General features: G+C 36.6%; 2 protein-coding genes across 2 annotated transcripts; both read left to right on the top strand.

Moving 5' to 3' along the window:
- On the top strand, positions 1 to 603 carry LOC104783803 (E3 ubiquitin-protein ligase arih1-like). Its single transcript, XM_019244407.1, has one exon. It carries the CDS (start codon positions 1 to 3, stop codon positions 601 to 603), a length of 603 nt encoding a protein of 200 aa, XP_019099952.1.
- LOC104783802 (putative E3 ubiquitin-protein ligase ARI4) lies at positions 1483 to 6881 on the top strand. Its single transcript, XM_019244112.1, has 5 exons — positions 1483 to 1803; positions 1943 to 2054; positions 2139 to 2263; positions 6194 to 6660; positions 6788 to 6881. Exons 1-5 carry the CDS (start codon positions 1483 to 1485, stop codon positions 6879 to 6881), a joined length of 1119 nt encoding a protein of 372 aa, XP_019099657.1.

Here is a 14460-nt window from a genome sequence, read left to right as displayed (position 1 = left end):
ATGGAAACAATAGATTCTGAAATCAGTTTACTTGTGGTTCCTGAGAGTTGCAGTATATGTTTAGATGATGTTTTTAAAGCTGATCAGATGTATTATGTTGTTTTATGCAATCATCATTTCTGTGTGGAATGCATGAAACGATACATTGAAGATAGCCTACTCAAGGGAACTATACCTACTTGTCCTTATTATCAATGTGAGTCTAAGCTGACTCTTAGAAGTTGTGTCCATTTTTTGACATCTAAACTAAAAGTGATGTGGAAACAAAGGATTTTAGAGGAATCAATTCCATTAACGGAGAGCCTTTATTGCCCAAACCCGAGGTGCTCGGCTTTAATGTCAAAAACCGAGCTCTCTAAATTTACTGAAGATAAATCTATGAGATGCTTCAGATGCGGGGAGCGCTTTTGCATTAACTGCAAAGTTCCGTGGCATAGTAACTTGTCGTGTAACGATTACAAGAGATTATCTACCAATCGTATGTCAGATGATATGAAGCTAACAGTTCTAGCATATGAAGAATTGTGGCGTCAATGTGAAAAGTGTCAACATATGATCGAACTTTCAGAAGGATGCATCCATGTAACTTGCAGGTATATATAATTCTCTCTAATCATATTCTCTATTATAAATCATTCAAGCTTTGTTAGATATTCATGGTTAATTGGAGGTAGATGTGGATATTCATTTTGCTACACGTGTGGAGCCGAATGGAAGCAAGGAGGTTGCCCCCATCGAGAAAGGATGCTTGTGGATTATCGTCTTCGTACTCTTTCCTTAGTTGTTATTGTCTTTATAATATTTCTTTGTGTTCATTACTCGTAAAAGAATAAAATAATTTGTTTCGTAGATTGTTCATGACGATAATGAAAAAATATACTTATATAGCCATAAGACAAACAGCGTTGGAGGTTTAGTTAGACGAATTAACTTAGTAATCGTTGTTTCATAGCTCATCTTCTTATCTTTGGTTTTGCTTGAAATCTCTAACATAGTACTCCCTACTTATTTAATATACGTGATATTTTTAAGAATTTTGTTTTTTCATATGTATTTTTAAAAGTAACTCAGAGTACCAAATTGTGTCCATGAAAATAAAAAGAGTACAAAACAAACATATATTGCACAAAACAACAACTACTGAGGCATTCTCATTACATACATGTTTAACTCAGAAGAAATTTGGTAAGGTAGATCGAAACTTGAGCGACAAGAAAACTGAACAATGAATTACAAATTCAACTTTTGAATCCCAAACATATTTTCCTAGTAAAAAGTATGACTCTTACAATTAACGGATAATTATATAAAAAAATAAAATAAAATTAAGCACCCTGTATTTTCGGGATATTATTAACTAGAATCGTTGTACAAATATATCCAAAGATATAATCCCTTTTCGTTTTGGATTATTGTTTATTGGCATAAAGCGTTTATAAGACTTTAGAATCCGATCGCCTCAACACCGTGTAACAAAGAAAGATGCATACGGAGCACCCTAGTATTGATGGCACCGCAAGACCCTCACCTGAAAATTACCCCGACGACGTTCCTGATCAGTTATGTACCCTTTACTTTAAAGGTTTGGTAAGTGAGGAGAACTCGTTGGCCGGATTTGGAGTTGCAATATTTGGGAACAAAGATGATATCTTGTTTCAGATGAAAGGACCAATCCATCATGACTCCACAATAACAGTGTTGGAGGCTGAGGTTATCGCATTGATGAGAGGACTAACCGAAGCTGCCAGTATGGGGATCACTCATATCTCAATCTACTGTGATTATTATCCAGTTTACGAATTTGTAAGTTTTCTTTTAACGACCATTGTTTTTTTTTGAGGTTTAATTATGTCATTATAGTATTGGTTGTTTTACTAGTCTACCAAATAGTAAAAATATGAATATCATTGATTGGGTTAATTTGTTTGCCTTTTGAGTGTAGGTCATGGGAAGATACATACCAGAGAATAACAAAACTGCCTTGCTAATGATGGATGTACAACGTATCAGATTAGCATTTATATCGAGCTTTCCGATTTTCGTGGAGGGAACTAGTATCAGTTATGCTTATAAACTAGCAAGGGAAACAATAGCTTCTGAATTCAGCATACCTATGCCTATGGATCCTCCTCACCAAGCCAAGGTTACACTAAAAAAAACTTGCAATATCTGTTTAGATGATGCTATTAACGCTGATGAGATGTTTTGTGTCGATAAATGTCGTCATCGATTGTGTTGCGAGTGTATGAAACGACATATAGAGGTTAGGCTGGTCGAGGGAAGTGTGGTTAGATGTCCTTATTTCCGGTGCAAGTCTAAGTTGACTTTTAAAGGATGTGAAAATATTTTGACACCTAAACTAAGAAAGATGTGGCAACAAAGGATCAAAGAGGACGCTATTCCTGTATCAGAGAGAATTTACTGCCCAAACCCGAGGTGCTCGGCTTTAATCGGAAACTGAGCTCTCGAAATCGACCGGAGGAGCTGAAGTTAGGAGATTGTGCTTCAAATGCGGTGAAATTTTTTGCATTAACTGCAAAGTTTCATGGCATAGTAACATGTCCTGCGACGTTTACAAGAGGTTGCATCCATATCCTACAGAAAACGATAGAAAGATCAAAACTCTGGCAGATCAGAAACTGTGGCGTCAATGCCCAAAGTGTCAACAAATGATTGAAATTAAAGAAGGATGCGTACGAGTAAAATGCAGGTATCATCTCTATTTAATTACATTTTTCTTTTGAAGTTGGTTCTAATGTTTTAAGCTGATTTAGGATTGTATTTTCTTTATAGATGTGGGCATAGCTTTTTGTTAACATTTCAGGATCTTACTCTCACTTGTAAGATCAGTTTCTCTCATCTCTCTATCTCTGTTTTTGAACACTCTGTTTTGTTCATTGAATAACAAGAAAGTGTTTGAGAACTTAGAGAGACAACACAAAGAGATTACATTTTATTTTGGGATCTGGATATCTTCCTTACAACACAAGCACACATTCATATAGTAGTTTCTCTCCACTTGCCACACACACACTTATGCCCATACCTTAGGCCATACTTCTACTCTCTTACACAAGCCACACTAGTAGCCACTCTACTTACTCATTGGAACTCTAGTTCCTTGATTCACTCTTACACATTCAACAACTCTTAACAACTCACTTAAACTCTAACTATGACTAGGTTTACTTTAGTTATCACAACTCTTCTTGTTGGACCTTAACTAAACACTTATTCATATGGGCCTTATCATCACCGATGGCCCAATTCACAAAACACAAACCCAAATGGTTTGTTGACTTTCTTCTCCTCCCTTGACTCCTCTCTTCACGTCGTCTCTTCTCCGACAACGTTTTCTTCTTTACGGGAGCTTTGCTGCTTTGCTTCTTCTTCTTTGTTCTTCGACTGACTGATTTCTCTTTGTTGCAGATTTAATCAAGAACTCAATTCTCAACACTTTTGCTACCGATGTGGAATCCAGGCTGGAGGTTGCCAACATGGTCATGGTCTTCCTCCAAGGCCTCCACGGCCTCCACAGCAGCCATCACCGCCGCCACCTGCGCCAGAAATGCCACCAGCGCCAGCAATGTGTTTTTGTCTCATCTGTTTTACACTTATGATAGCTTCCATTGTTTACCTCGCTTTCTTATGATCGAGGTGACAACAAATAAACATGTATGAACGTTTTGTTAATTAACCGGGAACATAAATTTTTTTCTTCTAAATCTTATTCTACAAATTAGGACTTAAAATAATTATTCTTTTGTGTTAACTAATTGATTATATTTTGACATCAAAATAAATTATTATACTTTTACTAATTTGATGTCGTCGTTCAGAATTCTATCTTTTCACGTTATTTTGTTCTCGTTTTTCATCAAAACTTTTCATTACAAAAGTTATGTCTTTTATGAAAGTTGTATATGTTTAAATGTTCATGTCTTTTGAACTCTATATTTTTTAAAATTTTTTTTTTTCTTCTAATTTTTTTTTTTGGTAGAGGACTAGGTACCTCCTTGCTATTTATTCATGACAAAAGAGAGAAAAAAAAATTACAAAGGGGCTTGACGCGGAACCGCAGTTCCGGTAACATCATCCTGAACAAGCGGTTCCACAGAGGCTAGAGACATTGCAAACCAATGAAAACCTAAGATGTGAGATATGCGGACTATCAAGTCCCTTGAAAGTAAGTCATGACACAGACGTACCAGGAACAACAGGGGGTGCGAATCAGCAATCCCTGTGGTTAAGAATCCAACAACTAACTTCAAGTCAATCTCCAGCTCAAGTCTTGTTACGCGTTGTTCCTAAGCAATGTGTAAGCCTTAGTACACTCTCCATAACTCCGCTAAAGGGGCATGGTAGATATCGATGTTCAAAGCGAACCCTCCGCACCATTGCCTCATCATGTCACGTAGTACTCTCCCAGCTGTAGTGAGACCCCGGATTTCCGTGTGACGCCCCATCAGTATTCAACTTCACCCACCCATCCCTTGGTGGCTTCCAACAGATCATCCTCTCAACCGGGTCACTCAACTGATTCCCTTCCTGAGTAACCTTATGTGCAAAGACCACCTCCTTTGCCATTGTTTTGACAAACTTCACTTTATCATTTTTATAATACTAATATAAAAAATACCTTCTACTACTAAAACATATATTCATCATCATTTATAACTATTTGATATATTTATCATTCTATATATATATTTGAGATAATTTTTAGTGGTATGTACAATGCCAAAATGAAAGTAAAGGGTCATCATAGAGCTGCCTTAATGTGTTGGTGGAGAAAATAATCAACATATATTCATCATCATATATAACTATGTGTTATATTTATCATTCTACATATATTTTTGAGATAATTTTTAGTGGTATGTACAATGCCAAAATGAAAGTAAAGGGACATCATATAGCTGCCTTAATGTGTTTGTTGAGAAAATAATCAAAATAAAGGTTAAGCCTTTATGATAACACATATATTTTGAGTTATATAACTATCTTCGTACGAATGTAGTTATATAACCATCACACTATGAATTGTGTCCTGCTCCTTATAAATGTAGGGATTTAGCTAATGGACCGACTGTTGTGACCCAAATGTTGACAAACAAAAACTATCTTCTTATTCAAACCTATACAACTACAAGAAAATTAGTCTCCAAATACCACTTTCCTCTTCCTATTAATGATTTTACCACTTCATTAGTCCCCTGATTTTTTAACTAGAGAAAAAACAACAAAACACAAACCAATCATATTTTTATTTTTCCTATTTCTCATTTTTCATGATTTTTATGCTGTTTTCATTTTATTCTCTTTCTCTTTTCCAACTCATATTACATTAATTTAATTCATGAGCTTTGAAATTAAATTGGTAATATATCAACTACTCCGGTTTTTGGAAGATGAAATAATTATTTTCCAAAATAAAAACTATATATTTTGTCCACCCCAATAATTGTTACCATTATAAGTTTGCCTTTTCACCACTAATCTCCTTTATTGTAAATAAGATGTAATTTTGCCCATTATATTCGACCTACCATCAAAAAGTGCTATAAGAAATTTTGGAAAATTGTAATTTACAAACGATTGTTCCAAAAAGTGGTATAAACAAATAGAAAATTTGGAAAATTGTAATTTACAAAAAGGTTGTTCCAAAAGAAAATTTGGAAAATTTTAAATTTACAAAAAAGGATAGTTCCAAAATTGTAATTATACAGTAGATTGCGTTTTTGTTTATGGTTGTTTCCTTTAGGCTCCTTTTTAACACAAATAGACGACCCTCTCTTATTTCTTTAGTTGTTTCGATTTCTATTTCAAAGAGACTCTCGCATGCTCCGGTTTTCTTCTTTTTTGGTAGAACATGCTCTGGTTTTCTTAGTTCACTTTTGCTTGCTGATTCTGATCTTTACGAATAAATATGCAACCTATAAGAAAACGATTTGTGTCCTTCTTTCCGATTTCTGTTCCCGGAAATAGTATCACACATTCTTATAAACAAGCAAAGGAAGCTATAGTTTCTGAACTCAGCAGGTTTGTGAAGAATCCTCCTTACCAAGCCAAGGCTACTCGCAAAACGACTTGCAATATCTGTTTAGATGATGATATCAAAGCTAATCAGATGTTTTGTATTAATAAGTGTCGTCATCGATTCTGTTACGTGTGTATGAAGAAACATATAGAGGTGAGGCTACGACTTGAGGGAAGTGTGATTAGATGTCCTCACTATCGCTGCAAGTCTAAGTTGACTTTTGGAAGCTGTGTCGATCTTTTGACACCTAAGCTAAGAAAGATGTGGCAACGAAGGATCAAAGAGGACACGATTCCTATAACACAGAGAATTTATTGCCCAAACCCGAGGTGCTCGGCTTTAATGTCGATTAAAGAAGCTGGAGTTTGGATATACTTCTCTAAATTTACAAAAGAAGCTAGAGTTAGAAGACGATGCTTCGAATGCGGTCAACTCCTTTGCATTAAATGTAAAGTTCCGTGGCATAGTGACTTGTCGTGCGACGATTACAAGAAATTGGGTCCAAATCGTACAGCTGATGATATGCTCAAAGCTTTAGCGAATAAGAAATTGTGGCGTCAATGTGAAAAGTGCAAACACATGATTGAACTTTTAGAAGGGTGCATCAAAGTAACCTGCAGGTATCATCATCTCTATTAATAACTTTCATATTTTGTCAAAATTTTATTTTTATTTATTTACTTAAAAAATATATATATATATATTTGGTCATATTCATATGTTTTTATCATTGCATATTCATTGTAGATGTGGACATATGTTTTGCTACAAATGTGGAACGTCTAAGGCTGGAGCTTGCCGTCATGGTATTTTCCATATGTATCTCCCAACGCCATATTAAGAAGGAAAGAGGAAGCAGCTCTTTTGCTTGGCAGCTCTCACTAAGAGGTAGCCTTCCTGGTGCGCAGTCATCAGGATCTAATAAGAAAAGATTGTAACCCATTTTATCCAACCCTTCAAGGACCCTGATCCACGCGGAAACTCCTTCTTCTTCTGGGATGCCTTTTGAAATCACCATCAGATTTATATTATAATCTTCTTCCTCTGGTCTCGTAGGACATTCGTATGCCCAGAAAACCATGTCCACTAACATCTGATTAAGTCTCGCACGTTTATCTTTAGCTTTAATTTGTTCACGAACAAGACTCCGGCGTACCGCAAGAAACTGTCCTCTTCCTCCGTTGCCAGCGAACCATAGGCAGAGAAGGACACAACGCCATCAAAACACTCATTCTTGATAGCATTTTTGATATTACGAACAACCACATCATAATCATAACCAAGAGGGGGTGGGAAATCCTCAACGTCCCAGAAGACGCGTGTTTCACCATAACCTCTTAATTAATATTCACCAAACGATGGCAATTACGTAACGTAAATTAAACAAAACACAATCAGATTCATCCAACGACGAAGAAAATAATCTAATCCAGATATTAAATAACTTCGAGCAACAGAGAGTAGAGAGATATCCTACCGTACATGGTTTCGACGGAGATGGAGTATACGAGAGTGAGAGATTAGGGAGAGCAAAATAACAATTTTAAGGTTATTAGATCTGCGGCTGTGGAAGGGTGAGAGAGGTTGTCAATTGCACATAACGATGAATGGAATTAGTTGAATCTTTCCGGTTTACCAACAAACCAACTCTGCTTTAGCCTTTCAATTTTTTAGTTCAATAGAAAACTTAATCTTGATTCACAAGAAACCATCTTCTTCGTTTTGCTTTAAGAGAAATTATATCTTAATTCAATTAATAGGGAGCAATCGCTGTGTCCAAAAAAAAGCTTCTGGACATCTTTTTTCTCTCGATCCACATTGGGCCTAACATACTTTTCCCAGACCTAACGTTCGGCCCATAACGTTTACCTACCTAAAAACAAATAAAAATTGATTAGCTTAGCTCCTCCAAGTTTTTGATCCATGTAATAATTGACTAACTTTAATAATTCAGCTAATATTATCATTCGTACATAAGCAGCTCTCACTGAGAGCTGCTTCCTCTTTCGTCCGTCATGGTATTTTCCATAGTCGCCTTATAACTGATACCACACCACACTCGACATTACAACGAATGCCACCAGTCACCATTACAGCTGGTGGCGGACCCCATGGCAGACCTAGATATTCTTTTTATCCGGATCACAGTATGAAATGATCTAGTAATTAAAAAAATTTTGGTCTGCCCAGAAATGATGAGACAATTCAGAAATTTTCTTTATCGATCTAATATTTATATTGTAAGTTTGTAACGATATGTAGTAAATGAAAGTCTAATTTACAATTTGGCTTGCCTGGACCGTTGCATATAAAGTGCATTCATCTTTATGCAGCTTTTATATTGTTCAAGTGCAGTCATCTTTATGCAAATACCCTTGCATGAAGCATGGTACATATGCACTTGCATATAAAGATTTTCTTTGCAGCTTTGATTAACTTTGTTAAACAAATATGAAAATAGTTGTTGTTTCGGAGATAAATCATAAAATAGTTAGTGTAATTTAGGGGCTAGAGATTTCGTTTTAGAACATATCTGGATGATTTTAGTTTTTGATATGCTTGAATTGTGTGTGTGTGAAAGTCTAGCTAGCCCACTTAAAACTGATGCATGATCCGAAGCTTAGAGATATTTTAGTTCGACTGGAGGAGCTAGAAATTATAGTAATAGGGGCCAAGAAAATAGGATTGCGCCGCAGCATAGTGAGGACGGGGAGGAGATATTAAGGTTTTTGTGGAGCTAGAGAAGATTATGTTAGCATTTTTCAAGAAAACATGGTTTTTTTAATCCTCCAATAATTTTAGAATATGAATATCGGGAAAAATGCCAAAAAAACCCGAAGTTATTTTTATTTGGACGTATAATACCCAATGATTTTAGATTGGAATAAAAATACACCAAATAATAAAAATGTGTTATTTAAAATCCATAATAATAAATGTTGTTATTTTCATACCCACGATTTTTTCAACAAAATCAAAATTCCAATTTTACCCTAGTTATCTAATTATTTATTAATTTTAAATATAAAATTTTTTGGTTTTATGTTAACCATATTAAACCGGGATTACTTATTTCTCTCTTCTTCCTCCTCCTTGCTCTAATCATCGTCGTCTCTTCTCCTTCGACAGTGAAGCCATACAAATCCTGGAACTTGACGACGATGTTGGCTCGTTTAGAGTGGATGCTCGGACAGAGAATCAAAATCTGAGATCGGACTTCCATTGTCAAATCACGTCTGCTTTGGATCCCAAACATTCTCCGACAAATTTGATTCCTTTTTTGTTCTAATATTGTCTCAATTCCAGAATTTTCTTTTTTGGTTTCCGTCAAATTCAGACCAATGACGAACACTGAAAGTGTTGTGTTGAATGAGTTTTTATAAGTTGTCTGAAACATACCATGGGATTGCTACTAAACTAGGATGTCATACAACATTGTGATATATGAGACAACAAGATAGAATTATCACAGATGTCTCATAGATGGTGTGAAGACAATGAGCAGAACTAACAAAGTTGTTGAGGCACTACTTGACACAATTGCAGTAAGAACATATGTGAAGTTCTAAAGTAGTACATGAAGTTATACAGGAAGCCGAACTGTGTGAGTACTTTGAAGAGTTGAAATACAGAAGTTTGGAGACAACTTGGACAAGCCAAGAGGGTCAGATACAACGAAGATGGTATCAAACGTTCGAAGCAGTTCTTGTACTAGTTTCGAGAATAATACAGGAAGTAGTACAAGAAGCTGAGTTGAAGAGTTTGAGTACAGAAGCTTAAGGCCGACTTGGACAAGCCAAGTGACGGCGGCTTAGCTGAATGAACATCTTGAATGGTAGATTCAAGATGAGATCATGAAGAGAAACTTTCCTTATCCAAAAAGAAAAAGGAAAGTTCTCAATTTCCTATTTGTTGTATAATAGGAAAGTTGCCAACCCTAGGGGTTGGGCAATTGATATAAATACCAAGAGGGCGCTTCATGAAGACCTGCGCGCTTCAAGGTAGTTTCAAGAGATGCACACAAGATGTGTGGTGTCACTCCATCAACAAGATAAAAAGATCTTTTGATGGTTTTGTTGAAGATCTACACTAGTTGGAAAAGACAATTAGTGGTAGTCTTCTTTCATTGTAATTCTAGGAAATAGTGGTGGGTGCCATATAGCAATTGTAGGTTGCAGCCTTTTCTAGTGAATGAATTCTGGACTAGGTCCCGGGGAAGTAGGTTATCCGAACCCCGTTAACAAAGCTTGTGTCTTGTCTACTTTATGCTTTACCGTACTTTTGCATTCGTTAACTAACAAAAGCATAGGTTTAGTCACACACATGCGTTAACAAGTGGTATCAGAGCAGGTTCTTGACAGAGATCTGTTTTCGTTTCGGGTGTTCGATCCTCGATGTGTGACTAGCGGAGAAGTGGAAGTAGATAAGAAAGAAGTGGTTGTGTTCGCCTAGGAAAAGTCGAAGCAAAGGAGAATTAACAGGACATGAGCTACGATTGCTAATAAGAGAGTGTTCCTTCTGCTATGAATCTTCGTCTGAAAGTGGAAATCATTGATCATAATCTGGTTTGCTTCTGATTTTGTGTCAGCGTGGAGGAGAAGAAAGACGAATAAGGAATAGTTGACCTATTATGATCTTATGTTTCAGTTTGGGCTTCTGATAACTGCATACTTGGGCTTGTTTTGTTGTGAATATATATCTCGGTCCAAACTAGAAAGGTGGTGAAGAGAATCAATAGGAGCTACAGTTCTTATCTGAGTTCGACGTGGTACACACCAGGGGTTTAATCTCGTGTTGGGAGAGAGAAGAAATCAAAGGGGTTTCATCCATATTTTTCTCCCATTTATTACGTATCACGTTCAGAGATTTTCATTCGTTGTCCGCTCTTTCCGTACCTTTACTTACCGACCAAATACCAAGACTTTCGTTTAGAGAATTCTGTTTTGTGAGAAGAAAAGTGAAGAATTTATGAATGTATTAAAGCTTCATCTTCACAACCAGAAATCGAATTTGAGAATCTTCGTCTCTGTTGTGATTTAGTCTTATAAGGGAAGACATGTGTTTCACGTTTGGGAAATTGTCGGCAAAGGTGGAGTCAGAATTCTGGTTTTCCAAATTTGGCAAGATTGGAGTTAATAGATTGTATCATCATCACACGAATCTGAAGCAATTAAGGGCATATGCTAATCTTTGGATTTTCTGTTTTGTGAGTCGTTGAGTTCATAGGTGGAGATTGTAGTCTTCTTCGCTAGAATTTCTCAGTTGATTAGGGGAAGAAAAGGCATATCTGAGTTTTCACTGTAGACGTTACTTTTAAAAACTTTTGTCTAACTAAAGAGGGTGAAGAAACCAGCTTCGGTTGTCACGTACTGAAGCTGTCTGATGAGCTTGCTCTGAAAATTGGTTAAAGCGTTGATATCAGAAGATAAGCTAATTTACTATAAGCGCATATACAATTTTGGTTCAACATTTCAAAGGGTTCTCAGTTCAGGATTTTTATTCTTCATTACTGGTTATGGAGTCAGCATAAAAAGATGTGTTTAATGTTGAAGAATCATTCAAGCGAATGTGGTTTCAATTTCTGGGTTTCAAGAAATCACCGAGATGAAGCGTCTTCTTTGTCCGATTCGTTCTCGATTTGAATAGAAGTAAATGATCAGAGATGATTTTACAAAATTGCTTCAGAGTTTGTATTCTTTCTTGTCATCAGAAATAATAGAGGAGTAGATTAGTGCTGAAGCATTATCAAAAGTGACTCATGGAGAAGCAAAAAGAGAATTGTAAAATCAAAACAGAGTTTTCAGTTCTCAGATTAAGCCCTTGCTGGCAGAGAAGGTTAAAGCTAAACTCATAGGGAAGAAGACGCTATAAAGTTTTGAGGTGGATGTTGAGGGCTTATAAGAAAGAAGAGTTTGAGAACCTAGTTGAGTGATGGTCTTCCTGAGGAGTTAATTCAGAATCTTTTAGATTTGTATTTCACAAAGGAAAAGGAGATTCATCGAGAGAGTTCATGAGGGAGATGAAATTATGTGGGAGATAATTGTGTGATTGAAGAATTATCTAAAGTCTATAGATTAAGGTTTGCTTTAAGAACACAAGATTTATATAAAGTATTTCTCCTTTATATTAGCTTAAGAAAACTTTCTCAAAAACTCAAGCTCTCAATCTCTCTTTCTCTCTCAAACCTTATAAGTTGTGTTACATCCCAACACATCCTTATATACCACTTTGCTAATCCTAATCCTAATAGGAATCCTCTCATGTCTAGACAACTCCTAGACATTTGATCCTTATCTCTTTAATATCCAAACTGTAATAAAACTAGGACTAGTTACCATTTTAGGCTTTCTTCAAGCTTACTCCAACAATCTCCTCCTTAAGCTTGAAGCTCTGTCTTGACAAGTCTTGAACTCCCAAAAGATCTCTCATTACTTTGAACTTGTTCTTGTCCAATGCCTTTGTAAGAATGTCTGCTCTCTGCTCATTTCCCGGAATATGTAGCACCTCAATTTGACCACTCTCCACTCGTTCCCTTATGAAGTGATAGCGTCGGTGAATATGTTTACTTTTCCCATGGAAAACTGGGTTCTTAGTAAGAGCTATTGCTGATTGATTATCAATCAGAATAGTCACTTTCTCTTCCGCAGCTCCGGTGATCTCGACCAACAGATCCTGCAACCAAACCGCTTGTTTTGCAGCCTCAGTCCCTGCCATAAACTCTGCTTCGCAAGAAGATAGAGACACCACATCTTGTTTCTGTGAACACCATGTGATAGGACTCTTACCAAGATAAAATATGTATCCTGAAGTACTTCGTCCATCATCAGGATCAATATTATGGCTGCTGTCACAGTAACCAACCAATCTTGGTACCTTCGATCTTCCATAAGACAAACCAAAATGAATAGTTCCCCTTAAGTATCTAAGGCAGTGCTTCATTGCAACACCATGCGAATGCCTTGGACTTTGCATGTATCTGCTCAATATTCCCACACAATAGGATAAATCCGGTCTAGTATGTAGCAAGTAGCGTAGACACCCCACATTCTTCCTATACAGAGTTGCATCAATCTCTTCTTCATCCTCTGCTTTTGACAACTTTAACTCTGTCTCCATCGGAATAAGAACTAAATTACAGTTAGACATCCCTGCTTCCTCAAGGATCTTGTGAGCATACCGGGCCTGACTTAATGTTATCCCATCTTGGTGCTGACAAACTTGCATTCCCAAATAATAGGATAGTTTCCCAAGATTACTCATTTCAAATTTATCAGCCATCTCCTCCTTAAATTTGTTAATCACTCCTAAGCTTGTTCCAGTGACAAATAAATCATCAACATAGACTCCAATGATCAAAAGATCTTTACCAACATCTTTTCGGTACACAGAAGGTTCTTTCGAACATTTCACAAATCCCAACTCCTCCAAGATTTGATTTAGCTTATTATTCCATGCTCTAGGTGCCTGCCTTAAACCATACAAAGCTTTGTTAAGTTTGTAGACTTTTCCTTCTTTTCCTGCTATCTCAAATCCTTCTGGTTGACTAACATAAACTGTTTCCTTGAGTTCTCCATGAAGAAAAGCAGTCTTTACATCTAGGTGATGTATTTCCCAACCATGTGAAGCTGCTAGATCAATTAGAAGTCTTATGGTCTCAATCCTGGCAACTGGTGCAAAAACTTCTTCAAAATCAACACCATATTTTTGCACATATCCTTTTGCTACTAACCTGGCTTTATATTTGTTGATACTTCCATCAGAATTTCTCTTAAGCTTGAACACCCATTTTAAACCAATTGGTTTTGCTCCAATGGGTAAATCAACAAGATCCCAAGTTCTAAGCTTCTCTATTGATCCTATTTCATCCTCACAAGCATTTATCCACTCCTTGGACTCGCTAGCTTGTGCAAAACTTGCAGGTTCACCGTTGATACACAAAAGCATATACTCGCCTTCTTCTTCTGCAAACAGGACATAGTCTTTAAGATGTTTTGGTGTAGCTCTCACCCGTTCTGATCTTCTTAACTCTGGCTCTGTGGAAACTGCAGGTTGATTTGTACTTGTGAATGCAGGTTGTTGTGTCTCAACCTTAACCGTTTGCTCTTGTGAATCCAAGACATCACCCGATCCTATCTCTTTCTGACTCTATGCATCTTCAGGAATCTGTTCATTCTCAGTAGTCTCATCACCTTCTTGAAGACCGTGGTTTCCAAAGATGCCATAGTTAATCTTAAAGCTTTTATCACTTTCTTCTGCAGAGAAATCTTGAGACCAATGCCATCCTTTTGTTTCATCAAACACAACATCACGACTGACAACAATTTTCTTTGTCTGTGGATCAAGCAAACGGTACGCCTTAGACCCTGGTTCTGTTCCCAAGTGAACCAAAATACGAGTTCTATCATCAAGTTTTCTTAAAC

Source organism: Camelina sativa, chromosome 4 (assembly GCF_000633955.1).
Source record: "Camelina sativa cultivar DH55 chromosome 4, Cs, whole genome shotgun sequence".
NCBI classification, from domain to species: Eukaryota; Viridiplantae; Streptophyta; class Magnoliopsida; order Brassicales; family Brassicaceae; genus Camelina; species Camelina sativa.
This window is presented reverse-complemented; position numbering and strand designations above follow the sequence as displayed.

Bases quoted from the DNA above. Each gene is read 5' to 3' on its own strand.
- LOC104783803 (XM_019244407.1), top strand. From the start codon at position 1: ATGGAAACAATAGATTCTGAAATCAGTTTACTTGTGGTTCCTGAGAGT.
- LOC104783802 (XM_019244112.1), top strand. From the start codon at position 1,483: ATGCATACGGAGCACCCTAGTATTGATGGCACCGCAAGACCCTCACCT. The intron at 2,264-6,193 runs GTTAGGCTGGTC...AAACATATAGAG, and splicing joins GTATGAAACGACATATAGAG to GTGAGGCTACGACTTGAGGG. The intron at 6,661-6,787 runs GTATCATCATCT...TATTCATTGTAG, and splicing joins TGCATCAAAGTAACCTGCAG to ATGTGGACATATGTTTTGCT.